The sequence below is a fragment of the Copadichromis virginalis genome, linkage group LG2, assembly GCF_057382275.1.
Source record: "Copadichromis virginalis isolate Kocher_CV1m ecotype Utaka linkage group LG2, C_Virginalis_male_GT1.1, whole genome shotgun sequence".
NCBI lineage: Eukaryota > Metazoa > Chordata > Actinopteri > Cichliformes > Cichlidae > Copadichromis > Copadichromis virginalis.
Window position 1 is genome coordinate 11,151,035 of NC_140619.1, and position 27,680 is coordinate 11,178,714.

The following is a 27,680-nucleotide window of genomic DNA, read 5'->3' on the forward strand; positions in this document are numbered from 1 at the left end:
GCAGATGAAGGAGGGGAAAAAGAGAAAGTTTTCAAGATGGCGGCGGTGTAACTTGTTCTTTGGAAAACAATAGAAGAGGCGCAGAGGGACTCTTATCCCACTGTTTCCCAGGAATTCGCTCCCAAACAGTTCATCTCGGACGTGGGCTCAGCCGAGGGAAAGATTATCCTTGGGTGTAACTCTGGGGAGATAGTTTTAAAGTATGATGGTTCATTTAAACGTTTCAGGCTAGCTATCTTGCTAGCTAGCCGAACCCCAAACAGCGTTAGTAGCTAGCGGCTAACGGCTAGCGGGAGGATCAGCTGTTCGGAGGACAGATGCTGGGACAGATGCTGTAGGAGAGCGGACAGCAGCACTCTCACAGTAAGTGACTTTAACTCTAACTGTGCTTCAGATGTCCTGAAAGTCTGGCAGTTTGTTTTCAAGCGCGTGAAGTTTTATTTCCATTAGCTGACAAGTTGTTAGCCAGCCAGCTAATCCCATGCTACCCGAGCTAACCTCCATCAGCCGAGGAGAATAAAGTTTGAGGGGCGTTGTGGAGCCGTTAGGAGGCTGTCGGGAGCGGAGCACCGCCGGTAACGGGCAGGTGGACGAGGAGACGGAGGCTAGCTCCAGACCAGGTTCTGCTTAACTCCTTTTCTGGGGGTGGGGTGGGAGGATTTTAGGCTCCTACTTTGATTTAGAGTGGAGGAATGCGCTAGCCGAAGTTAGCCCAGCGGGAGTGAGTTTGAAGGCAGCAGCCTGTCTCTCAGACTGGGGTATAAATGATCAGGAGCAAAGGGCAGGGGCAGCTCGGGGAGTAAAGGGAGGACCAGATAGGCTCTAGCAGGACTCCGGTAGCTTTACACAGCTAATTAAACGAGCTGTTGTACACAAGACCAGGTAGACGAGGAGGCTGGATGGTGCTGCCCCCAAAAACCTGACCTCTCCTCTCCGGCAGTGAGTGTGACTGAAGGCCGTTAGCAGCACAAAGGCCGCCTCCATGGAGCCAGCACCGGAGTCTTTGTAAAGAGTGAGGGGGGGTGTAGACGCCAGATTCAGCAATATATGGACGAAACCTGAGCCGGGAGTTTACTGCAAGGCTTTATTGATGATGGCGGATTTTGTTACACCGCGACGCAGCGAGGTGATGGAGCGGCTCCGCCGGAGGATCGAGCAGTTCCGGCAGCATCACAACAACTGCGAGGAGCGCTACTTGGCCGCGATGATGGAGCGGCAGGAGATGGACCGGCAACAGACCTACGCCCTGCACCAGCGCTGCCTGCAGTCCAAAGCCAAGCGGTCCAACAAGCACCGGCAGCACCAGCCCAGCGGCGATCAGGCCGGGCAGAGAGCGCCCGGGGGCGGAGGAGGAACCGGCGGGGAGCACGGGGAGAGCGGGGTGACGACGGGGGAGCAGAGCAGGAGCAGCACCCTGGTGAGTGAGCACACCCACAGGTTTCATAAAAATCAACATAAGCAGCTGGAGGGTCCAAACAAGAGACAACAGCACTGATACTGAAGAGTCTTTATTCATCCACCAGTGTCATTCCACACGTTTTTATAAGCATAGTTAGCCAGGGACTGCATCACTTCCTGACATGTTCATTAGATCCCTGCAAACATTATTTTAATTGGTGTTTAACACCAAAAACGCAGTTAAGTCCAATTCTTTTTAGTAAGATTTTTTTAAAAGAACTTGTTTCCAACATTTAATGAATGAATGATTCACTGTATTTTTTCTTTTAGAAACCTTGTTTTTTGTTACATCATGAAATCTGCCAATCAGCAGTACATAAAACAAGGACATTTATTGTGAAATGAAGTAACTGGAAGAAGCCTACAGGTGTGAAACAAATTCTTTTGGGATAACAGCTGCTTCTTCATGATGGGCGGGTGTGGCTGAAAGACAGTATACCCAGCTGATCAGTTTATTGATTAAGGCGCTGAGAATGAGCCAGTGTTTCAAGCCTCACCCCCTCTGAAATCACTCACTAGGTGTAATACCCCAGTTAATCAGTCTGTTCTAATCACCGCCATTGATAAATTCCAAATCAATAACATGAGACCACGACAAAGCTGCTGATCAGTGAAGCCGCTTGCACTCGAGTGTTTGTGTGTGTGTTGTGGCGTTGCTGTGTGGTCATGTGACGTGTTTCCCCTAAGTTTGCCTGTGGTCGCTTTGACAAACTTCTCTGTTCAGTGCCTCTGAAAATCCAGGCACCTCTCAGCTCTGACCTTTGACCATTTGCATTTTCTGCAGTAATTTCGAGCTGAATTAAAAATGCCTGTGGATGATGGAATAAATTTGTTCTTCTGAAAGATTTTTGAAGGGTTTAGATCAGATGAGCTTCCTGAGAACAAACAGCAGTGTAGTTTTTGTTTTCCTGTCAGTCAGCCGTTTTCTGGTTAGATGAAATGAAGAGGAGGTTTTAGTCACTTAGAAGTTTCCTGCAGCTGATCGCTTACATGCAGGATCAATAAGGTGTGACGCTGCGGTAGAGGCTCGGGGTGTGTGTTCTCATATTTCCTCATACATTAATGTGAGGCGGCCCGAAAGCCCTGAGAGGTGACTCAGTGTGAGCAGAACCCCCCCCCCCCCCCCCCCCCCCCCCCAACTGCTGACTCATCACAGAGGAAACTCCCGCTGTTAGGAAATGCCTCGCTCAGCAAAGGCTGGGAGGAGGCGGGGCTACAACTGGCTCCCCCTGATGTCACCGAGTGTGCGTGTAGAAGTTTTGAGTGAAACTGAGTGTTTTCACAACACATTGGCTGATAAGAGTCTGAGTCAGAGAGGAACTGATGTTTCAGTGTAATCGCATCCTCTGAGCGTTTTTCTGTCCGTCAGTTAACGAGCAGGAGCAGCACCTGAAAGTGTTCTGTGCTCGAAGCCTTTCCTGTGGGTTCTGAGCATCGTATTCTAATTGGCTGTCACACAAACATTTAGTTGTCCTTCCCTCCTTCCTTCCTGTGTCATGTATGTGGTGTCAGAGAACATACAGTAATTGCATGTCATGTTGCTCTTTGTCATATTTAAACCAAACAATAAAACTGTGTTTATCACACAGTGATATCACCCATTTAAAAAAAGTACATTTTTCACCACTCCTGATTTAAAAAAAAAAAAAAAAAAAAAAAAAAAAATTGTCAAGCATTTTTTGCCCAAAAAAGCAATTCATCTGCAATAATAACAATAATAATAACAATAATGGTAATAATGATGATGATGGAGCAGAAGCTGTAGGGCTGTCACATCGTCAGTGATCTAAAAGTAGAAAGCGAGCTGTGGATGGTTTCACCTAGAGTATGTTGGCCAGCCTGATATCAGACGTCGGGCTGGTTCCTGAACAGCTGACTGTGGACAAACCAAACTCCAGTGAACCTGTTTAAAGTGGTTACTCTGTGAAGTCAGGATTTCTCCCCTTAAAACACTTGCAGGCCGACAGAAATGGGGCCCATAGTCCGGAATTTTGTGGCAAAGGCTGAGTCAAAAAATTCCAGGATGAATCACCCCGTAAATATTTGGAAACAGTCATTTTCTCTCAGAAAAAATGCACAGAGTGGCCATGACCGTCCCAAGAGTTTCAGCAGTGTCACTGTTAGTTACGAAGGTCAGAGGGTGGGACGTAGATTTGTGTTTAAAAGAAGCAGTTTGAGTCTGTGCCCAGGAGCACAATGATGACTTTGTTATTTGCAATGTCAGCATGTGTTGTTATATCACTCCGTTACCTGACAGTTGAGGCTGTCTCATTGAAAGGACTCTCGTTAGTCTCACTCCAGGTCTGTAACCATAGCAACATGGGTGGAGTGGGACCTGTATTTCAGGTTTTAAAGGCGTTCACGTGGTCATCTTATTAGCATCAGAAACATAAAAACTTGTACACCTGCGGTACGACAGGTGCTTTGTTTGGTCAGCTGATCAGAGCAGAGTAACTGTAAATGAGGCAAAATGTGTCATTCAGAAGTTCAGGTATCAGTTTAGTAGATTTCAGTTTTGTTTTGTTTTACACTTTGATTGGTATGATGTCAGAGAGGGCATACGCTCTCACCCACCTGCCAAACGGAAGAAGTTTTCCCAAAGGGGGAGGGGCTAAAGCATCTTATTTTGGACTAATGAGCTTCACAGAGGCTCGTGTTAGACAAAGAAGGATTATTATGAACTGAGGGTCATGCAGAGTTACTCAGAAGAATCTAAGAATAAAAACCATTAACTGAAAATGGTTGCCTTTAAAAAAAAAAAAATGTTAAGCCTGTCTGACTCGGACACCAGTGAAGGCATCATGAGTTTTATAAACAGAGGGAGTGTGTGGGCGAACGTGACTAAAGGAAACTGAAACTTATCTGTGTTCAGATTCTGATGCACACACATGCCGCTAGGGCTGCTCGATTATGGCAAAAATGATAATCACGATTATTTTCACTGAAATTGAGATCACGATTATTTGACGATATTTATTTAACCCTTTAAGACCTACTATAGAACCAAGTCCACCAGAGCTTATATTATTTTTTTACATGCTGTAGTGCCATTTGTGGGAGCATTTCAAGTTGCTATACATCAATACAACTGTTATAGCCCATATTTTAATAATATGTATGCATTAAGTCCATAGTAATTACATAAATTGCAAAAAAGTGCAATAAACTACAAAAAAAAATTGAAAATCGCTTTTGTTTTGTTTACATATATTTCTACTTGGAGAAATTTAAGAGGTTTATCCCTCAAAACTTTAAATACAATAAAGTTGCAAAAAATAGTTTCCCACCACAGGAAATTTATTTTGAGTGTCTTCATAGTTTTATTTTGGAGATACAGCAATTTTTATATACTGCAGGAAAAACAAAAAAACAATCCTATGATGCAAATTTGCAAAGAAAACAGCATGTGCATCATTTCACTGTGGGAAGTGTTACGAACAGCTGATAGGAACGGCAAAGCGTGTTTCTGGAATATTATGTTTTTGTTCCTGCAAGCGCTTTTTATGCAATTTTTGCAAAGCTATATGTGGAACGAAACCGTGACCGAGGACAAGCTGATGGCATCAGATGTAAGTACAACTCCTCCGGTTTCATATGCAAAACAAATTATTGCGCTAGCTTACACGGTTCAGGTTCTACAGGGATTTAACAATAGTTACGCAAAACGGAGCATGCAGCTCTGACCGGCTTTAAAGGGTTAACAATGACTTTAAAAAAATAATATAAAATAGTGTGCAACACCACTTTTTTTAACTCTCTTTTCAACCAACGGCAGTCACTCTCCAAATAACTTCTGCTTAGCTTTCCGAGCTTCCCTCGGGTCCTCTTAATCAGCGGTCTCCAACCTTTTTTGCGCCACGGACCGGTTTATGCCCGACAATATTTTCACGGACCGGCCTTTAAGGTGTCGCGGATAAATGAGGGAGGGGCTAATAATCGGCTCAGTCATTTTTAATGATCGTTGAAAGCCCAGATCGTAATCGTGATTAAAATTCGATTAATTGAGCAGCCCTACATGCCGCCACACACCTCAAATGCCATGACCAACCGAGAGTGTTGGCATGCCCACTAGGGCTGCCACAAACGATTGTTTTGATAGTCGACTAGTCACCGATTATTTTTGCGATTAGTTGACTAATCAGATCATGCATTCATTGGACGTAAAACGTACAGCTTATTGCACCAGCATGCATCTGCTCTTATATAACTATCATTAGCTTACAGCTTTAAGTGTTTAAGGTATGTGCTAACTAAAAATAAAGACGTGATGATAGTTTCTTAAATTTTAATCAAATTTGCAGATTGTTTCGGTGAAGTTTAATAAACTCGTTGCTATCTAAAATATAACAGGACAACGGAGTATATTCTGGAGCATCTCACACTTCTGATAATCAGTTGTCTGCTTGACGTTTATTCAGCTGTGTAAAAACTATAACTTTAATCTCAGCCAAACCGATTTACTCAGGAACAAATAAAATACTAAAAAAATCCAAAAAATAACATTTGTAAGTTATCTAAGTGATTTGTATATGTTTAACCTGAGTAGCGAAAGGCGGCGGTGGGTTTGAAAACGATTTGCCAGGAGTCCGGTGTTCCCACCGGCTCTAGTGAGCCTTGCCCCCGGCTCGCTAACGAGCTAGTGGGTAACAGACGTCTCCGAAAACGTTGGAGCGCTTTTGAAAATATGTGGTGTCTTGATAAACTGAACAGATGTTTGAAGTTTACACAGATGCATTCTCGCCTGAAAATATGTTAAACATTTATTTTGTGACCCAGAAAGAATAAAAAGAGTAATATTAAAACTAACTAGCTGCCGCCATTGTTGGAAACTGAGCTGGGCTGCGCTATGAATTCTGGGACACAGCTGCTTCTTCTTCTTCAGGGTTTAACAGCAGCTGGCATCCTTGTACATGCAGTGCTGCCATCTTCTGTTTCAATCCGTTATTACACTCATAAATCCTGCTACTTATTCCTGCGTCTTTTGTGATCTTACAAAGCTTCAAACGACGCCTCGACTATTAAATCAGTCGTCGACGATTTTGATAGTCGACGTAATCGTGACTAGTCGACTAATCGTGGCAGCCCTAATGCCCACACAGGTGAACGTGAGGCCTTCAGACTGTTTTCAGAGCTTCCGGGAGAAGCGTCAGGGTCGCGGGAGGAGCTGAGGAGTCAGAGATAAGCTGCTCTGAATGTTTGGATGCTGCCACTTTGGCTTCACTCTGGCTAATCAGGAAATTCTCAGCATTTTTTGGCGAGGACGTGTTTTTGGGGGGTTTTTTTTGAAAAGGAAGGCCAAAGCTGCTCATCTGAAAGCAAAGGCTGGACCAGTGGGTGCAGAGCAGGCTAAACCCTGCCTCTTTTACATCTGTGAAGTTTTGATCCAGGACTTGTTGTAGGAAGAAAATCCCCTTTAAAAGCAGTGTGATCTTTTTTTTTTTTAAATAAATCTGTTAGGGACGCTACTGTTGTTTGACTTTCCAGAGCAGGAGGCACTTTGGAGCTTGTGTCCACCTGCCTGCTTGTCATCACGGGTACCTCAGGTGTTCAGAGCGTTTGGCAATCGCGTAGTGTGAGGATCAGCTGACGTGCTGCGATCGGGCGAGTCGAGCTGCTGACAGAACGCAGCCGTCAGACCTGCCGACTGCCCTTTATATTATGTAAGCCGGCCTGCCGGTGATTTTAGCAGCACCTGTCTCTCTGCTGCACACCCCCTGCAGCTCAGCTGCGCGTGTGCCTACTGATGGTGATGATACCAAAGTGAGAAAGAATTCAAATTACACAAAAAACAGAAGCAGTTGAACAGGGTATCAGTTTCTAATGCACCACAAAGTATCAATTTGACAATTGACAATTATTTATGTTATATCCTGTTTTTGTGCAACAAAGGTTTTGGTAACTTGGTCATTCCCAAATCACCCCTGCCCTCCTCTTTCAGCCTTGTGTTGGAATATTTTATTTAAAGCCTTTCGTTGATTTAGGTTTTATTTTCCCAAACAAAGTGGCACTTTTTTTTTTTTTTTTTTTTTAAACTTGATTTGTCAGCCGGTCAGAATTCAGACCCTGTGTAACATGCTGGGTCTGGGTCAGATAAAATGTAGTAATGTATTTTTTACAGATATAAATAATCCTTGTTTTGTAAATTATGTGTTTGTTTGTTTTTTAAACTCAGAGGTTCACTTTGAGGTTTGAACCGTCTGGGGTTTTGCTTTGAGTAACTCTTGATGCTTCTTTTTGTCGTTCCAACTGCAGGAGACTCTAAAGAGGAAGCTGGAGAGCCTCAGTCCCCCTGACCTGCGAGGACAAGTCAACAGTTATGAAAGCTTCCCGTCGAGCCAGAAAGGCTGCCAGGACAACAGCGCTACCGCCGGTTCCCCGCTTGACTCCAAGCCAGATATCAGCAACTCTAACGGGCCCATGTGCGAGTCGGGAGACGGTGGCAGAGAGCCGGGTCCAGACTTCCATCCGAAAGAGATGAAGCAGGAGCCAGACGACATCCTCCCCATCATGCCACCCCCGGTTGGCAACAACAGCCTGTTCCCTGAACTGAACGAACAGGAGTGGACAGAGCTGATGGAGGAGCTGAACTTCCCTGTGGACTACGAAGACATCCAGGAGATCCTCAACGATGGCTTTGAGGACCGCAAAGACCCTCTGGAACTGGCAGCCACTCAGGTTGGTGGTGGTGCTGTCGGGGGAGGGGCAGGAGGGGGGGGACAGTCTTCCCAGGGTTTACTTCCTCCAGATTTGGTGAGCGTGAAGGCGGAGTTTTCCCCACCCTCTGCCGTCTTCGAGCAGGATTCTCGCACTGGCTCCCCCCAAGTCAGATCCACGCCTTCCGGGACTGCTCCTCCTCATCCCACTAGCTCCCCTGTCGCCTCCTCCTCTGCCTCTTCCCCAGCTCTTTCCACCTCCCAGCCTGCTCCTCCCAGGCAAATCCAGCCTCCACCCAACCACCTCCTCCCTCAGGGGCCCAAAGACTTGTCCCCTGCCCAGCAGCTCCAGGAACTGGCTGTCCGGCAGCAGAGAGTCCAGCACCTCCACAGACATATGCAGCAGCAGCAGCAGCAGCCAGGAGCCAAGTTCCCCACCCACCCCACCCACCCCTCTCCATGGTCCCAGATGCCCAATACCTCTCAAAGCTCACAAGCGAGTGCATTTGGTATGGACAAATCCACAAATAACTCCCTTTACTCACAGGATTTCAATCCCAATGCCCAGAAGCAGCTGGTGATATCCAGTCAGCCCAACAAGGCCTCTCCAAAGGCGGGTGCCAGCAGCTTCATGCCGGGCTCCGCCGGACACCCCAACATGCTGGGTCACCCGACTTCAGGGCCACCTCTCAGCCACGCGCCGGCAGCAGGTGCTCAGGCCCCGGCCGTCATGCTGAACTACAACAACACCAAACCTCTGTCGCACTATGAGGCGGGGCCTGGACCACCGCGACCCACTAACCAGAACCAGAAGGTGGGCCTGCTTTCACTCATCCAGCAGCAGTGCCGCAAAGAGAAGCCCTACCGGCCTCATATGCCACACCCACAGGTGAGAAGCACCCACGAGACACAGCCATCACACGTGATCCGAACTTGATTTAGAGCCAACAGTGACAGAAAAACTTAAATCCCCCCCATATTCCTCATTGGAATGGGGGGGCGGTAAAATCGGGCAGCAGCCTTTTGTTCAGCTTGTTAGTGTTTGTTTGGGTCGAGCAGCTGGTTGCTAACCCTCCCATGGGAGCGGGGGGGGTGGACGGACAGAGGGAGGGAGGCCATGACAAAGCAGCCTTTCATACTTTATACCCCCACCCTCCCCCCCTCTGTCCTTGTCTGTGTATTTAAATTTAGCCGCTCCTGCCTGTACTTTTCCTCTCAGCAGACAGGACACACTGTTCCTGCGATGCTGTCTGTCTGCATTTTGTTCAAAGATGAACATTCCCAGCTAATTTCAATGATACGTCTTCCTGAATGGAATAACCTTTCCTGTAGCTCCCCCCTCAGGGTGCACCGTGCATTCTCAGCCATCATGAGCCTGTAGTTCCCTCCTCAGCCTCAAGGGGGCACTAGCAGGCCTTCAGGTAAATTCTGTGCAGTGAAAAATGAACAATTAGTAGTGTTGTCAAAAACTAAAATTACATTTATAGTTAGTGAGGATTTCAGAACCACTACCCTCTGATCATCACATTTGAAAGCTGTCCCACTTAATCTGTAAATGTTGTTTTAACCAAGATGAAGTTTATTTTAATTTATTTTGCTTTTATTTCATTCTTGAAAGTAAAATGTGCTGTTCAAGGACAGCTGGTCAGGAAAGAACATCATTTAAGACAAGTTCCATAATTTCAGATATAAAGATTGTTTTCAAGAGGACTTTAGGACACACCTAAATGATCCCAGCATAGAATCAGACGAATGAACACACAATATTAATCAACTGAAAAATATCCGTATAACTTCACCACTTTAAAGATCTGAAATCAGGAGCTTTACAAAGAAAAACAGTTGTCTGTTTTCATACAGACAAGACCGGTAAGTTTCTGAATGGAAGGATCACTCAACAAGTGGTTGAAGTTATTAAACGAGAACGCTGCAGCAGGTAACCTATGAGATGCTCTGGTTAAACTTTTTGCTCGACAGCAGCTCTGCGCTGGAGTCATGAAGAACTGCCTGATGCTGTTACCAAAGTCACATGAAGCTTTTTTAGAGCAGAGAAAAAAAAGTGTCGCTTCTTCTTCAGTAACAAAACACAAAACTTCATCTGCAGGATCAGAACGGCTACCCCGCTCCTCCACACGGCCCGGGGCCCACAAACGCCATGACGGCCAAGCCTGGAAACAACGCCATGCCGAGTAACCACGGTAACGCGTACATGACCAGTAAAGAGGCAGCAGCGAGGAAACAACAGCAACAACATCATCAGCAGCAGATCCTGGAGCAACAGAAACAGCAGCAGTACATTCAGAGGCAGCAGCAGATTTTAGCCGAACAGGTAAGACTCATCTGCAGGTGATTCCAACATTTCCAACCTGCTTGAACACTGAGAGGGTCAGTTTATTCCGTTATTGTCATTGCACTGCTCACCTTCAGTGGCCACGTGATAATGAGTTACACCTCGCATCTGTCCTAAATCTGAAGCCCACACAGTAACCCTCTCCATGTGTCTGTGTAGGAGAAGCAGCGGCAGCGACACCTGACCCGACCTCCTCCACAGTACCAGGACCAGTCGGGAACAACGGCCAGTCAGAACCCTTACCCACAGCAGCCGGCCAACCAGTTTACAGGTACGCCTACAGGAAGTGTTCACACAATGCATTTCTCAGGTCTCTCAGGCATGAATACCTCTGTGACAGAGCTGCAACTCTAAAAAACTGCCCACTGCTTCTTCACATGTGGAATGAGCTCATTACTGCCCCATGTGGTTGTTCAGGGAGAATACACAGAAGACAAAAAAGTGATTATTTTTTTGAAAGAAAAAGGTGGAAAAAGATGAAACGCTCCTGAGCAGGATCACAGCCTTTCCTGGGACTTTTTTTTTTATTACTTTGCTTTATTTATTTCATAATGAATGCTTTGTGATTCAGTTCAGAATCACAAAATCAAAGGCCACAAAATATAAGAAGAAGCAGACACCTTCCAATGCAGAATTATTAAGTACCAAAAAAGCACTTAAGTAATCATAACAGGAAGTAGGAGTTATTTGAATGTGTGTTCTGCATCTTTTTGGTATGGGATTGGTATGGGACTTTTTGGTTTGGTATCCTTCCTCATCCGCGGGAGGAAGGAGGATCAAAGTGCCGACACTTGGGTATAAGTTGTGCGTGTGCTTCGAAAGATCGGACCATGAAATGTTTTGAAAACATGCTTCTTCTTTTTTTTTTCAAGAATAATTTCAAGGTTCAAAATGCAGAGTTGATCATTGACCAATGGGAAAATTCCAGTTAAAAAAACACAGAACAAACAAATTCGGCATCAAACATAAACCTTAACCAGTTAAAGACCGTAAGATTGCAGCTCGGGCGGCTGAAGCTTCCAATATGATAGAGTTTATGGAGACGCACAGCTCAGAGGTTCGTTCTGTTTTCCGGCCTTAGGATAAAGCCCGTTAAAAATGGTATGATCTGTTACTGTAGAAAGTCGTAGCACACAAAAGATTAAATATTAAAATGACATCTAAAACGTTCAGGGAGCCAACAGAGAAGCCAGAATCAGGACCTTGTAAAACCAGCAGAGTTTTTATCAAAGTTCAGGATTTCGTGACCGTCTGGTCTCCAAAGTGACGAGTTTCCTCATGGAAACAAAAACACAGCCTGCGTTCTTACAGGTTTCACCTTCATTCATATTTAACATAAGACCACAGATTTATGGTGAATATCTTTAAAAATGTGTTTGTTCTAAAAGTTTCCGAGCGGCTGTGTTTTATACCTGGACAAGTGAAACCAGAGTGAGTTTGGTTTCTGTGGGTTCAGGCTGACTGTGTAAATGCCGCTCATTTGAATGGGAAATGAAAGTAGCTGAACAGATCAGCGGTTCAGCTCCAGCAGGGTTAGAGTTACGGGGACAAACAAAATCCTTTTTATGTTTTCTATTACGAGATCTCAGGGATTAAATGTGCGACTAAGGAGCTTCACTGGGGCGACGCACTTATGTGGCCCACTCTGAAAAAAGATTTTGACGCACGTTTTCCTGATTGTTGTTTTCTTCTGTTCTTCTGGTTTTGTTTAGCTTCCTCTCAGCCAATGGGCAGTGTCAGCTCCATGGGAGGCCCCGCCCCCGGGTCCCGTATGTTCCCTCAGAACCAGGGCATGATGAGCATGAACATGGGTCAGGGTGGTGGTCCAGCAGGTGGCGTAGCCCCGCCCCCGACAGTGAGTCAGGCTGACATTAGTCAGGGGGGTGGAGCCGGCGTGGACGTCCTCTACAACACCATGAGCATGCACCCCAACCACCTGGCCCAGCAAACCAGTCTGCAGCGCCAGACGTCTCTGAACACCACCATGAGCGCTCCGTACGGGCACAACCTCCTCCCTCAGCAGCAGCACCTGAAGACGCCGCCCAATGCAGCTATGTTGAAGCAGCCTCATGTGGCCGGAGCTGCCCGTCTCCCAGCCTCCATGCAGGGCAACATGGGGGGCGGCATGCCGGGCGGTCAGAGCACCGCCTGGCAGCAGCAGCTCGTCAACCAGCCGCCTTCCAGTAATGCAGGCCTGTCCTTCAGCGGCCCCCCCAATGCCTTCCACATGCCGCCGCAGCAGCAGCCTTGCATTCCCAAGATGCCATCCGGCTCCGCCCCCTTTGGCGGCAACCCAGGTGGACGTCCGATGGGTGGTCTGAATCCCGGACAACAAATGATGCAGACAAACATGGCAGCGCCCCAGCAGAGGGCACTGCCCAACCCCCAAAGACAGGGCCAGCCAATGACCAATCAGCAGCAGGGCCCCCAGAACCAGGCCGTACTCCCCAACCTGGCAGCGTTCGGACAGCCGCAAGGCAACGGTCGCCAGGGACTACAGTGTAACCAAGGATACCAGGTGAGCCAAACAGTGAGTCAGCAGCAGCATCAGGTGTCATTCGGATACAACGTGGCGTCGGGGAGTTTCCCCGCGGAGAGCGACCTGGTGGACTCGCTGCTGAAAGGACAGAACACGCAGGAGTGGATGGCCGACCTGGACGAACTGCTCGCCAACCACCACTAGTCTCACGCACGCACGCACACACACGAAGCCTGCAGAGTGAGCCGCCGACCACTTCCTGCTGCCACCACGTGTTGGCGTTAGTCGCAGAAGGCTGGCGACCGCGTCACGTTCTCACGCTGTCAGAGAGAAGCCTGTCAGCACCGCACACACACAGACTGGCCGTTGAATCATTGCAGCACGATGAAGAAACACAGTGTTCAGAGCTCCTGTAAGCGGCCACATTCCTGCTCGGAGGCTCTGCAATTCAGCTGAGTCAGCTGATCCGTGCAGCTGAGCTCCTCCGGGGTTTCCCACAGATCAGACTGAATTCACGGGTGGGAACACCACACTTTCTTCATTAGATCAATAAATATTTAAATAGAGTAAGAAAACCAGCTGCCTTTCCAGGAAGTTCCTCATCCCACTGTTCGGACTGCAGCTGGCTGTCCTCTTGCTCTGAAGCCGCGGTGACCTCGCTAAACCTGCTTCAGGTTCAAGGTGGAATGACCTCCCAGCTCACCGCAGCTTCAGAACATCTGCCCACATCAGCGGTGATCCGCAGGCATCCATATGAGATGACGTGATGGAGTCTCTGGAAAGCAGCTGAGCGAGTCTGTGGGAAACACGACAGGAACGGCTGGGGCAGTGACTGACCTTTCAAAATAAGAGTGATGGGATAGTCCACTATGAAACTGATCGTATTGTCGTTTTGAGTGAAAATTGTCGTTTAACATCTCCACGCGGTCCTCGAAGGCTCCGTTCAGATAAGCAGATTAACGAAGCGCTCGGTGTGTAAAAACACTCCTGGTAGAAAAGTCCTCAAAAAAAACATTTAAAAAAAAATTACTGTTGCAGTCCTGACATGAGCTTCCATTCTGGACTTGGATGCACTATACAAATAAAACCAGTTTTAAAATGCAGATTGGGGTTTTTATGGAGTAAAAAAAAAAAAGTGGACTTTTACATGAATATTAAGAATTGGTTCTAAAACGATTGCCACCTTCTTTTAAGCTGCTGTTGTCCCTGCAGGATGGCACTAATCAGCTTTTGTCCTCAAACTTTCTAAATTTATGGAATGAAATGAGCACACAGCAGGCGTGTTTGGGCCTAATCTGGGCTAACTTTGGCACAACAGAGACAGATGCTGATTTTCAGAGTCAGGTGTGGGCCAAACATTGGCTGCTGTGTGGTGTTCGACCTTTTATTGCACATTTGGAGGACATTACGTGATAAACATCAGAGCATATCTGCTAATGAACGGGACAAGAACTAACTGGCGCTTCGAGAGCAGCCAGACGAGATTCAGGTCAAAGCCTGAAAAACCCACCACCTGATACTGGATCAGCTGTCTTTAAAGGAAATGAAATCAGAGCGTTGAAGCTCGGTTTAATTTTTCCCCGTATAAAGACTGAAAGTGTTTGTGATCCTTTGCCTGAAGGTTTCCTGATTGTTGTGAAGTAGCCTGAACTGATTAAACTGGTTTCTGAGACTTTCTGTTCTCTTCCACCAGGAGTGTAAATCTAAACATCTGCACACGAGTCAACGGTAAACACAAACAAACTGTGTGCACGCACAAAAACAGCAGTAAGATTACTACTGAACCTGCAGTCCCTGCCTTCGACCGCCACGTTAGCATTAAGTCACATTAAAGGACCATCCCTCTGTTTTTTTGTTTGGTTTTTTTTTAGGGGGGGGGGGTTCAGCTGGTTGTCTGTTTTGTTTTTTTTATTTTTAGGACTGAATCAACATGTGTTTGTTTCTGGTTTTACAGCTTGAGCCGGGTGATTTTCATACTGTAGGGAAATTATTTTCTCCATAAACATTTAAATAACTTAACAATAGCGCATTCTTTGTTTAGGTAAATGAGATGCTGGTATATCGAGCCTTTTTTCCCCCTATGAAATGTCATGTTTTAAATTTGAGGCCAGCTGGTTGTTGGAGGCTCACAGATATTCCAGCAGATTTCATAAATCGAGGGGAAAAAAACAGAGAAATGGTCCTTTAAAAACATAACAAGCCGCCGGGAAATGAGCAGCAGGAATCGGAAAGTTTCTGTCGCGGAGTCCAGTACTTGAACCTCCAGGTGAATACGCAGAGTCCAAACAAACAGGCGCACTGAACCGCGATGCCTTTAAGTCACTCATAATGTTATTCTGTGATTCAGCCTGGTGAGAACCTGCAGAGAAATCATCCATCACCTCCTCTAAAGCTGCGTTTCTGAGCGGAAAAACATGGAAAACACAGGAAACTTGTGCCCTTTAATGAGGACATTTTGCCCTGTGTGTGGTCTGACAGACAGTGGTCTGAAGGCTGATAGAGTAAAATGCCCTGCCAGTCTGAAGAATTTCAGTCCTTTTATTTAAGGCAGAATTCAAGTAAAAATAGTTTTCACCCTCGTCTTACACCTGCTTCATATGTACAAGAAAATTTGGCCTCGGGATTTAGATCCCACTGTTCTCACCTGGATGTGATTTAACATAGAAATATAAAGTAAATAAAAATAAAATCGAAACATTTCCATGTGACAGTTTGACGCTTTGTTTTAAGCTAGAAATTTAATGTGAACTAAACATCCCTGCAGTCGTTGGGCTCGGTCAGGTTGCTCAGACTCCGTGCTGGGGACGCGGCGTTGGCGTTCCTGTCATTCAGAGACTTCAAACTGCGTCATCTGCATTTGATGAATCTTCCGTTGTGTCCACACAGTTGTCACCGCCGGCGTTAATCAGAATGAACCATTCTGACGGTTCTCTGCAAGGTGGAACTCCGGCCGGGTCGCCACGTTGAAAGTGGAGCGGTGACCCGGTCGTCCTATCTACTGTACTGTTGTCCATGTTTGCGTGTCCTCGCGGCAGCGCTGTTCCTGTTTTTGTCGCCGATCGGTCGCTCGGGGATGGTTTCGTGTTTCCATTCAAATCGCTGCCAATCCCTGGGCCCGCCTTCGACTTCCAGCCTCGCTCGGTCTCCCGGGGTTTTCTGGGTTAAATGTTGTAAACAGGCTCTGTGTAAATGTCTATAAATATATTTTTTGTATGTATGCCTTTCCTAATGATCTGGAGAAGATAGATGTTATTTTTATATATTGCAGCGGATGTTTTGTAAGTATTTTATACTTTTGATATGGTTCTCTGTAAAACAAGAGTATTATGTAAATATAGTTCTTTAGAAAGCTGCTGCCTGTGTGTTTCTGTCTGTGTGAATTCTCTAGACCTGATTCAACACATTCACTAAATGAGACGACCTGAGTTTTCTGTGGAGGTTTTCCGTCCTCCATCATGGAAATGAAATGAAGCTCTTTCTAGTTCATGAAGCTGTTTCGCCTCTTGTTCAAGGTCACGTGGATCAAGGTGTGAGTGGGGACTCTTCCAAGGTGCGATCTCATGACTGTGTTATAGGTGGTTGTTAATGGTGTCATAGGCCACCACCTCGTCGCACTGCTCATCAGACCCAGCACCATCCTCAGTCACTGCGATGAGCAGTGACAAATGCTCGCACCTTCTCATACATTGCTGTGCAAAAGTCTTGAGTCAAGTCTTGGTTATTAGTTGCTTTTTCACTCATTTTCAGTCCAATCCTTGTACCTGACCATTTTCAGAGAAGTTTCTTGTTTTGTAAACTCTTTGAATTATTCAAGCATAAAAGGACTCCATACTCAAGGGTGAACCGGTGTTGTCTGCTCATAACAGACATCATAACAAATAATACATTTTAAATTGTATTTTTAGGCTCCGTATTAGCTGCCTCTGATGTGACCCTAGTATACAAAGTTTTCTAGAGTCAGACTTTCAGCCCCCAGCCATGTCACGCATGCAGCACCTTGCAGTTAACAGGTTATGCTGCTGCAAACACTTTAATTTTCACTTTTTCATACCTCAGTTCAGCTGAGTTCACACTACAGCGTTACCTGTAGCAGCATGTTGGAAGCAATTTAACTGGATGACTTTGTTGTCAAACCACAGTTTTTAATATAAGACACCAGTTTTGGGTTGGACCCTTTCGTTATCGAATCTGAGGCAGAAGAGAGGAGCAGCTGCACACAGCGTTTCAGTCTCTTAACTGTATAAAGCCAGTGGAATTTACTTTAAGCTGTTAAAGTATTACAGGCAGAAAGCAATCACACAGACACACAATCAGCAGGTACACAAACCCCAGAGTGGTGGCAGCCATCCTATTCAAGCCATGTTTACAGTGATATTAATCCTGTTAACTGTTACTTTTCATTACAGTTAATGATTCAATTAATTGGGCAAAGCAGAAGCTACTTTAGAAGCTTTAGAAAAGTTTATAACTTTCTTCCTCTCACCTAAAGGTAAATCTAACAATAAAACAGAGTTTACAATCCAATAAATCGCTGATTTACATTCCTTTGTAACAATATTAAAACTAAACACGGGCTGCTGCTGGGTTATTGACAGGTAACATCCTCCTGACTTGCTCTCTGCAGCTCTGCTGTACTCTAAATAAACAATGAAGTCCAATTTGACCAGAACAGGAAGCTAATAAAGTACATCAACTCCTGGGCTTGTAACAGTCTCCTCTGAAAATGTGCTGTAAGGACAGATGATTCATCTACTGCAGACTTACAGGTATAAACAAACCTGAACCTTTCTGATTCAATCGCTTCTAGTGAGCGGTCTCTTGGAGGAAACAAAAACTGGTTATTATTAGAAAAGAGCCTGAGGGAACTGTCGGGAAACTACAGTCCTATCAGGCGTTTCCGTCTGGCCCCACAGGTTTACTCCCTCACCCTGTTACCTGTGCTCGGGTAGTTGTTCTCGACAGAAAGTAGCGACGTTTTACTTTAGTGAACAGGTGAGTGTTGTTACATTACTGTTCAGTTTGTGGTTTACAAGAGAGGAGGAGGACTCATTTTGGGCTTAACTCCAGCTCACAGCTTTCCCCTATTTGGAGGTGAACCGATTCCATCAGGCTGACCTTGCCACAGTCTGTTCCCCCTGTCCAAATCATGGACAAACAGGTGAACAGCCAATCACCTGGCAGAGAGCATCAAACTGCCAGGTGGCACTTGTTACATACCCACCACAGGTATCTGTCTGAAGACTAGGGTTAAAATCATCTTGTACTAAATAACTAGGGCTGGGAAGCATAAACTCCGTGGCTGGTGTTTCACTGGTATATTAGTCTTGTTGGTTTGTGGCCTGACTGGACACATGGCTGGGCGAGTCTTGTGGTGTGGCAGAGTGTAACTGTTGAATGTATGAAAAGCAGGAGTTGCAAAGTTTAACTAAAATAGTGTTATGAAAATTTAGCTTGGTAGTTGGGTCTGGTAGCTCTGTAGACCATTAACTGCTGTGACTTACTGTGAGCTTTGTAGCTACGTTCCCTCTTTGTTGGCGTCTTGGAAATTTTGGTTGATGTAGGCATTGTTGTTTTGGTATGTTACTGATGCTCATACTGGCATTTTAGCAAAGCAGTGTACAGGGAGTGCAGAATTATTAGGCAAGTTGTATTTTTGAGGAATAATTTTATTATTGAACAACAACCATGTTCTCAATGAACCCAAAAAACTCATTAATATCAAAGCTGAATGTTTTTGGAAGTCGTTTTTAGTTTTAGCTATTTTAGGGGGATATCTGTGTGTGCAGGTGACTATTACTGTGCATAATTATTAGGCAACTTAACAAAAAACAAATATATACCCATTTCAATTATTTATTTTTACCAGTGAAACCAATATAACATCTCCACATTCACAAATATACATTTCTGACATTCAAAAACAAAACAAAAACAAATCAGCGACCAATATAGCCACCTTTCTTTGCAAGGACACTCAAAAGCCTGCCATCCATGGATTCTGTCAGTGTTTTGATCTGTTCACCGTCAACATTGCGTGCAGCAGCAACCACAGCCTCCCAGACACTGTTCAGAGAGGTGTACTGTTTTCCCTCCTTGTAAATCTCACATTTGATGATGGACCACAGGTTCTCAATGGGGTTCAGATCAGGTGAACAAGGTGGCCATGTCATTAGTTTTTCTTCTTTTATACCCTTTCTTGCCAGCCACGCTGTGGAGTACTTGGACGCGTGTGATGGAGCATTGTCCTGCATGAAAATCATGTTTTTCTTGAAGGATGCAGACTTCTTCCTGTACCACTGCTTGAAGAAGGTGTCTTCCAGAAACTGGCAGTAGGACTGGGAGTTGAGCTTGACTCCATCCTCAACCCGAAAAGGCCCCACAAGCTCATCTTTGATGATACCAGCCCAAACCAGTACTCCACCTCCACCTTGCTGGCGTCTGAGTCGGACTGGAGCTCTCTGCCCTTTACCAATCCAGCCACGGGCCCATCCATCTGGCCCATCAAGACTCACTCTCATTTCATCAGTCCATAAAACCTTAGAAAAACCAGTCTTGAGATATTTCTTGGCCCAGTCTTGACGTTTCAGCTTGTGTGTCTTGTTCAGTGGTGGTCGTCTTTCAGCCTTTCTTACCTTGGCCATGTCTCTGAGTATTGCACACCTTGTGCTTTTGGGCACTCCAGTGATGTTGCAGCTCTGAAATATGGCCAAACTGGTGGCAAGTGGCATCTTGGCAGCTGCACGCTTGACTTTTCTCAGTTCATGGGCAGTTATTTTGCGCCTTGGTTTTTCCACACGCTTCTTGCGACCCTGTTGAGTATTTTGAATGAAACGCTTGATTGTTCGATGATCACGCTTCAGAAGCTTTGCAATTTTGAGACTGCTGCATCCCTCTGCAAGATATCTCATTATTTTTGACTTTTCTGAGCCTGTCAAGTCCTTCTTTTGACCCATTTTGCCAAAGGAAAGGACGTTGCCTAATAATTATGCACACCTGATATAGGGTGTTGATGTCATTAGACCACACCCCTTCTCATTACAGAGATGTACATCACCTAATATGCTTAATTGGTAGTAGGCTTTCGAGCCTATACAGCTTGGAGTAAGACAACATGCATGAAGAGGATGATGTGGACAAAATACTCATTTGCCTAATAATTCTGCACTCCCTGTATGTGGGTGTGTAGCGGTACATTATTTGGTGTTGGGCACTTTTGATGAGATCTGGTGCTCATTTAGGCACAGTAGATTTTCACTTGCTGTTCTTAGGTTATTGTTTTGTTTTTTCCTGTTGAACCCATTTGCAAGGATAGACTTACTATCCTGCAGCTGACATGGCTTGATCCCTTCTGTATATCAGCTATGCTATCAGAAACCTCCTGTACTAAAAACTGGTTTGCCATGCATTACCATAACTGCCAACATTCACTTTTACATTCCACTTAATTTGTGGTGGTAAGAAAACTGGCTTTAGTGAGGGTGCGGCTGTTGGCTTGTTTGTGGGCCAGGTTGTATGGTAGCAGTTTTGACGTTGCCTTGTGTTGCTTTTTTGTTTTCAGAATAATTTGCAAATGTGAAGGTGGAACATTGATTTTTATTTGTTTATTTATTTGTTTATTTATAAGGAACCCCATTAGCTTCCACAACAGTGGTTGCTAGTCTTCCTGGGGCCCAAACCATCAAATACCACCAAATAAAATGTTACACAATGAGTTGGATGCAAAAATGTCCACATAATTTGGCTCTTACATCCACAATAAGGTTTTACAATTCTGAAAATGTAAACATGTAAATATTAAAAAATTATAAAAAAACCACTCAAACAAAATACACAATTTCCATTACAAGTGACATTACCCTCTACAATTTTTACAAATAAATTAAAAACTGCCTAAATAGGCTTTTAGGTGATTTTTAAAATGATGAATAGAAGCCAATTCTCTAATTGCATAAGGCAACTTATTCCACTGAAAAGATGCTCTAAATATAACAGAGTTTTTCAAAAAGTTACTTTTAACTCGAGGAGTTACTAAATTGTGGTTAGTTGAGAATCGTGTGGCATGATTATGTATTTCATCTGGATATAAAAATACAAGTAAGCCATAGTATAATTTAGCTTGTACAGAAAGCCAAGAAAGTTTACCCTGCATTTTATCAATACTTGTATAATATGAACACCTTAACACTAATCTGGCCGCCCTATTTTGGACTAACTGAAGTCTGTTCAGATCTGTCTTATTAGCTGCTGACCAAATGATTGAGCGGTACTCTAGATGAGATAATACTAGTGCATTAATGACATCTTTCATAATTGAAGAAGTAATATAAAAAGAGCATTTCCTAGCTATAGCTATGCCCTGTCCCATTAATAACAGAGTTGATGTGCTGAGACCATGAAAGGTGGTGGTTTATGGTAACACCAAGTAATTTAATCTAGGTGACCTGTTCTAATACCGATTCAGCTATGGAAAGATTTAGTTGTGGGCTGTTGACTAAGCGTACTCTACTTCCTATTAACATGGATTTGGATTTAGACACGTTTAAAATCATGTTGTTTTTACTTATCCAATCAAACACGTTCAGCAAATCTAGTTGTAATACGCTTGTCAATTCAGAGTAGCTACTGGCTGAATAAAACATGGTGGAGTCATCAGCATACATTACAAGATGAGATTTCTCCAGGACATACGGCAAATCATTTGTAAAGACTGAATAGAGAAGTGGACCGAGGCAGCTGCCTTGGGGTAGACCACAGTTCATTTCACAGCCCTCTGAGAAATAACCATTATAATAAACCTTTTGCCTTCTTCCAGACAAATAACTTTCCATCCAGCACAAAGCAGCTGGTGAAAATCCATAACATTTTAGTTTATCTATCAAAAGATCATGATTTATCAAATCAAATGCAGCACTAAAATCCAAAAATACCACCCCGGCCAAATTCCCATTATCTAGATATTTATACCAGTTATCTGTCATGTGAATAAGAGCTGAACTGGTGGAATAACCAGGTTTGTAGGCATGTTGAAGCTGAGTGAGTAACTGATTTTCTGTTAGGTAATGTTGAATTTGTTCATAGACAATCCTCTCCATAATTTTACTTAGAATGGGGAGTAGACTAATAGGTCTGCTATTGACACCATTAAAAATGTCATTCTTTCTTTTTAGGAATGGGCAAGGCAAGTTTATTTGTATAGCACAATTCAACAACAAGGTGATTCAAAGTGCTTTACAGACACATTAGAAACAAAAACAAATAAAAAGCATGATTTAAAATTGATTAAAACAAGCAAACAAACTAACTAATTAACAAACAAACAAACAAAACAGCATATAAAATCAAAACAGATAAAATCAGAACAGTAGATAAAATCAGTAGTTAAAATGTAAGTTTTGAAATTTAAGCTTAAAAGTGTGGATTTGGTGCTTTATTCAAATGCAGCTGAGAACAGGTGAGTCTTCAACCTGGATTTAAATAAACTGAGTGTTTCAGCTGATCTGAGGCTCTCTGGGAGTTTGTTCCAGATATAAGGAGCATAAAAGCTGAATGCAGCTTCTCCGTGTCTGGTTCTGACTCTGGGAACTGATAAAAGACCGGATCCAGATGACCTGAGGGATCTGGAAGGTTCATACTGGGTCAGGAGGTCATTGATGTATTTTGGTCCTAAACCATTCAGAGCTTTATAGGCCAGCATCAGAACTTTAAAGTCTATCCTCTGACGGACAGGCAGCCAGTGTAAAGACCTCAGAGCTGGACTGATGTGGTCCACTTTTTTGGTCTTAGTGAGGACTCGAGCAGCAGAGTTCTGAATGAGCTGTAGTTGTCTGACTGATTTTTTAGGTAGACCTGTAAAGATGCTGTTACAGCAATCAAGCCTACTAAAGATGAATGCATGGACTAGTTTTTCCAGGTCCTGTTGAGACATCAGATCTTTTATCCTTGATATATTCTTGAGGTGATAGTAAGCTGACTTTGTTATTGTCTTAATGTGTTTTTCTAAGTTTAGGTCTGCATCCATCACTACACCCAAATTTCTCGCCTGGTTTGTGGTTTTTAGGTGTATAGATTGAAGTTCTCTGGTGACCTGTAATCGTTTTTCTTTGGCACCAAAGACTATTACCTCAGTTTTGTTTTTGTTTAGCTGGAGAAAATTGTGGAACAACCAGTCATTAATTTCCTCAATGCATTTACCAAGAGCCTTTTTGAAAAAACTTGTTGGCAGGACAGCTAAACAGCAAGAGGAGGAGTTCAGTTGACCTAAGATGTCCTCCAGGTCTTTGCTGTTAATCGGGTGAAACTGTTTCATGGTGTTTAAACAGTGTTTCGGTGGACACAGTACATATCCTGCATCTACTGTTGATGTACCAATTGCTTGTCTAATCTTTTGGATTTTTTCTGTGAAGAATTTGGCGAAGTCATTGCAGGCCATGGTCGAATGAAGTTCAGCTGCCACTGGCACAGGAGGGTTTGTTAGCCTGTCAACTGTGGAAAATAAGACCCGAGCATTATGGCTGTTTTTAGTGATGATGTCAGAGAAGTAGGACCTCCTTGCACTCCTCAGTTGTAAATTATAATTGTGAAGTTTCTCTTTATAGATGTCATAATGAACCTGGAGGTTTGTTTTTCTCCATCTGCGCTCAGCTTTCCTACACTCTCTTTTTTCTTTTTTCACCAGTGTGGAGTTTCTCCATGGAGACTTGTTCCTTCCAGAGATAACCTTCACCTTAATGGGGGCAATAGTGTCCATAACATTTAACATTTTTGCATTGAAGCTATTGACGAGCTCATTGACTGAACCTTTGGACAGGCCAGGTGTTAATGGGAAGACCTGGTTAAAAATTGCACTACTGTGTTCAGTTATACATCGTTTTGTGATCACTGTTGTTGATATATTTGTGTGGGCTGAGATTTTACTTTCAAAGAAAACACAGTAATGATCAGACAGGCCCACATCAGACACAGTAATGTTTGAAATGCTCAGGCTCTTGGAGATCAGTAGGTCGAGAGTGTGTCCTCTATTATGTGTGGCCTCTGTTACATGCTGAGTCAGCCCAAAGTTGCCCAGAGTGTTACTCAGGTCTTTAGTCCCTTTGTCCTGAGGGTTGTCCACATGGATGTTAAAATCCCCAACAATAATTACACAGTCAAAATCAACACAGATCACAGACAGCAGTTCACTAAGGTCATTAAAAAAGTCTGTGCAGTATTTGGGAGGCCTGTAAACATTAAGAAACACAACTTTGGATGGGGCCTTCAGCTGTAAAGCCACATATTCAAAAGACTGAAAACTTCCAGGAGATAGCTGCTTACATTGAAATGATTCATTAAATAAGACAGCAACCCCTCCTCCTCCAGCCATAATCCTCGCAGCCCTGACCCTTCACACATCAGACTGCGGAGACAAAGCATGAAGGTGGTAAGGAGGAACTAAGGGGGGCGAGGCTGGGCAATGTGACTTCGATTGCTCTGTTGAGGGCGGGGCTCGATGGTGAACCTTTGGCTGCTCTGGTGGGGGGTTTATGGGGGACAAAAAGGGATTGGGCCGGGGGGTAGATCTGAGCCCAGCATTGACCCGCTCCATCATGTGGGGAGGAGGGAGAAAGGGAGGGGGGGTGATGGGGGTGATGGCCTGTCAGGGGTTTGGGGGACTGGGGAAGATCGTGGTCCCTGGTCCTGGTCGTTGGTGTTGTTGAGAGAGTTGGAGGCAAATAGGGACCCCTCTTCTTGCCTCAGATGTCTCTCCTTTCTGAGGCTCTTCCCGGGTGGGGGCAGATGGAGCTCCTCCTCAAGGTTTCTGCTGGGCTTTGTCTGTTCTTGGAGTACTGTTTGTTCCTCTTTATGAGATAACTCCTCGTTTATCTCAGCCTTGGCACCAAGCACATATGGATGATGTATGGAATAAAACAAGTTGGAGGTGAACAGTTTCACCCCTGACTTGTTAAAATTAAATCCATTTGCTTTAAACAGATGCCTGCGTTCCCAAAAAATATGGGAATTATTGGGAATTATTTTCGATTCTTTCCACTGCAACGGAAATAAGCTGCATGCCAAAGATCTATTAAATATGTGACATATAGGAAGGGACACAAACTTGGCTGCAACTTTGAGCAGTTTACTGTCTATATTATCAGAGCCGGAGAATGTATCGTCAGGAAGTGATATTGATTTTTATGAAGGGGGGGGGGGGGGGTCGAGTGTTAGCTAATGCAGGTCACTTGTGTCTTGCAGGCTATTAAAAACTGGCCCAGATGAACTGCTCTTCCACTCCACCTGACATCAACCTTTTGATCATCTTTTTCTTGGTTAGGTTATGTTTACTTAAATATGAAATAATTAGACTTTTATTTAAACTCCTTGCTTGTCACCTACTTCCAGCCAATTTGTGGCATTACTCTTTGATGTACCAACAGCAGAAAGCTGCGCTTTCCACACAGAGCTGGTGGAACCATCGCGGACACACCTGTCACACTGAATCTGTTTTTTTTCCTTTTGTTTGTTTTGGGTTTTTTGTTTTTGTTTTTGTTTTTTTAAAGGGTCAGCCTTGAATTTCCAGGGATTTCTTGTAACCGCCTGACAACAGTTTTAAGTTTACCCAGCTGTCATCAGTGTCATGAGTTTTCTTTTTTGTTTTTGTCTTTTTGTTTTTTCTCTTTTTAGTGACAGAGGTTGGTCAGGTCATCTGTAGAAAAAAACAAATGCCCTGTGAAAATACTTATTACTGCAGCTAATGACTACAGTTAATTTAAACTGTTAAAAGGGAAATGTTAAGGCTGTAACAAAATCAAATGTTGGTGTTTTTGTTTTTGTAAATGATACAAAAGAGACATTGTCCCTTTTAAAGATGAACTGTAAAATATTTTCCATAGCCATCTGTTCAGAGATGACATTTTACTTCCAATTGTGTAGCTAACTGGGAATCAAAACTGCTAAAACCTCCAAAATTAAGAAGCCATAAGAAGCGTTTGAGTTAAAAATCAAGAATGGTGGACACTGTTTCTCCATGATTTGGACACAGGGAACCGACTGTGGCAGGGTCAGTCTGTTACAACCGTGTGTGTGTGTGTGTGTGGGGGACTTAAAAAGGTAAAGATCAAGAGCAGTAACTAATCATAATCTTAAAGATGTGTAAATAATTCTGGCAGTGTGGAATGAAATAAGAAACCTGATGTCAGTAAACAGTGTCTGCATTTATAGATGAGAACATGAATATGTTGAGTCTGCTGTGGATGCTCGAAGATGCAAATCTGAAACACAAAGATGGAGTCAAGCCCAAAATAATCCCTCCCTCTCTTGTAACCCACAAACTGAACTGTAATGTAACGACACTCACCTGTTCACTAAAGTAAAACGTCGCTACTTCCAGGTCTGGTGTGGTTGGAATGGAGGCGGAGTCGACTGGGTCCGCTCTCCCTGCCCAGTGCGCGCTCCCGACGCAGATAAATTCTATCGAGACGAACTACTTGGCATTCCACCTGTCCTCGCAGACCAGGTGTGTGTCGGTCTCACCTGTCTGACTCTGTAAATGATGGAGGAGCTGGTCGGGCTCGGCGCCGTGACACTGCTGGGCGTCCTGGAGCAAGGTAAGCTTTTTGTGACACGACTTCTTACTGGGATTAAATGATCATTCTAAACGTTGTTTTCTCCTTCCTGTTTAGTTTTACATCGTTTTGTATGTTTATGACCGTTTTAAATTGTTCCAGCCTGCAGACTCGAGAAACGGCTCAGCTGGTGCTGTTTTCATAGTCGAGGCCGTCTTCAGACCTCGTCAGTTTTAAAATTATAAATGCACAAAAAAGTTAAACACGGTGATTTAACCGGTCATGATGCTTGAATCTTTTTCTTTTCCACTATAGCTCGGTTACTGTTTTACGCCTTTTTATTTCCTGAATTCTGTTTACACGTGTTTTATGTTTGTGGTATTTAAAGCAGTTTGAATTCCTGTGTTTGCATGTCAGCGTACACCAGAGGTGGGAAGTAACGAAGTATTTGTACTTCGTTACTTTACAGTAAAATTTCCGGATATCTGTACTTGAGGGTGTGGCATTAACCCTCTACTGCATAGCGTTGCCCTGAGGCAACAAACCACATTTTCATGCCTTACGGTGGCCCTTCAAAAAAAACAACAACTTTTTCCCCCCCCAAACAATGCTACCAGGCACATCTCTTTCCAATAAAATGTGTGAGTTGAAGGTGGTGTGACTTTGATTGGGGAAGGGGGGAGGGCTCCTTTCTGCAAGCTGCACTACATGAGAGACATCTCCATTAGGAGGCAAGATAAAGATCACAATTTTACATGTTTATAGTGAAATAAATGTATATTAAAAATACTTGTATGTGCATGAATATGTTAAGAAGCATATTTGATTGTTTGTTCTACTTTTTAAAATTTATTTATACTGTAAAACTGTTCATTTTCATTCGTTGCCTCAAGGCAACACTGCGCAGTTAGCCCAATTTTTTTTTTTCAGGCAATATAATGCATTTGGATATGTGTGTAGAGATGTGTTTGTGTGCATTTATGTGATCATAGTCAATATTTTTTTACTTTACAATCTACTCATAATTACAGGACATGGATGCAAAAACTTTTTATGCAAGGAAACCAAGGGAGTGTGCACTTTCTGTCCTCAGAAAGTGAGGACCGTGAGCATTCAGGGAGTGACAGTGAAGTAGAGGAGTGGATCCCTGAATGAGGTTTGAGGGACACTTAGGAGCTCAGGGGTCAGTTGGTAAAGTAACT

The 27,680-nt window shown here is 44.1% G+C and overlaps 2 protein-coding genes and 1 non-coding gene across 7 annotated transcripts in view; all 3 read left to right on the plus strand.

Moving 5' to 3' along the window:
• maml1 (mastermind-like transcriptional coactivator 1) lies at positions 1 to 26,462 on the plus strand. 4 transcript variants are annotated; one of them, XM_085471244.1, is made up of 6 exons: positions 1 to 363; positions 941 to 1,417; positions 7,711 to 9,000; positions 10,216 to 10,440; positions 10,621 to 10,732; positions 12,174 to 16,292. In XM_085471244.1, exons 2-6 carry the CDS (start codon positions 1,091 to 1,093, stop codon positions 13,142 to 13,144), a joined length of 2,925 nt encoding a protein of 974 aa, XP_085327370.1. In that variant the 5' UTR covers positions 1 to 363; positions 941 to 1,090; the 3' UTR covers positions 13,145 to 16,292. The 4 variants fall into 4 exon arrangements, with proteins under 4 accessions (XP_085327370.1, XP_085327386.1, XP_085327378.1 ...); XM_085471260.1 differs by having other exon boundaries at positions 1,123 to 1,417; XM_085471252.1 differs by lacking the exon at positions 1 to 363 and adding an exon at positions 26,304 to 26,462 and having other exon boundaries at positions 373 to 1,417; positions 12,174 to 12,979.
• On the plus strand, positions 2,268 to 2,344 carry LOC146717034 (small nucleolar RNA SNORD36). The gene has a single exon (XR_014915849.1). It is a non-coding gene; the product is annotated as a small nucleolar RNA SNORD36 (small nucleolar RNA).
• The window catches only part of ltc4s (leukotriene C4 synthase), an 8,095-nt gene continuing 6,801 nt past the window's right edge, over positions 26,387 to 27,680 (plus strand). For both annotated transcript variants that reach the window (XM_085471276.1, XM_085471267.1), the window contains exon 1: positions 26,387 to 26,520. In XM_085471276.1, coding sequence (XP_085327402.1) covers positions 26,463 to 26,520 — 58 coding nt within the window. In that variant the 5' untranslated portion in view covers positions 26,387 to 26,462. The remainder of the gene's footprint in view (positions 26,521 to 27,680) is intronic.

Coding starts and splice junctions, on each gene's coding strand:
- maml1 (XM_085471244.1), top strand. CDS start 1,091: ATGATGGCGGATTTTGTTACACCGCGACGCAGCGAGGTGATGGAGCGG. Junction 1,418..7,710: donor AGAGCAGGAGCAGCACCCTG/GTGAGTGAGCAC, acceptor TTCCAACTGCAG/GAGACTCTAAAGAGGAAGCT. Junction 10,441..10,620: donor AGCAGATTTTAGCCGAACAG/GTAAGACTCATC, acceptor GTGTCTGTGTAG/GAGAAGCAGCGGCAGCGACA.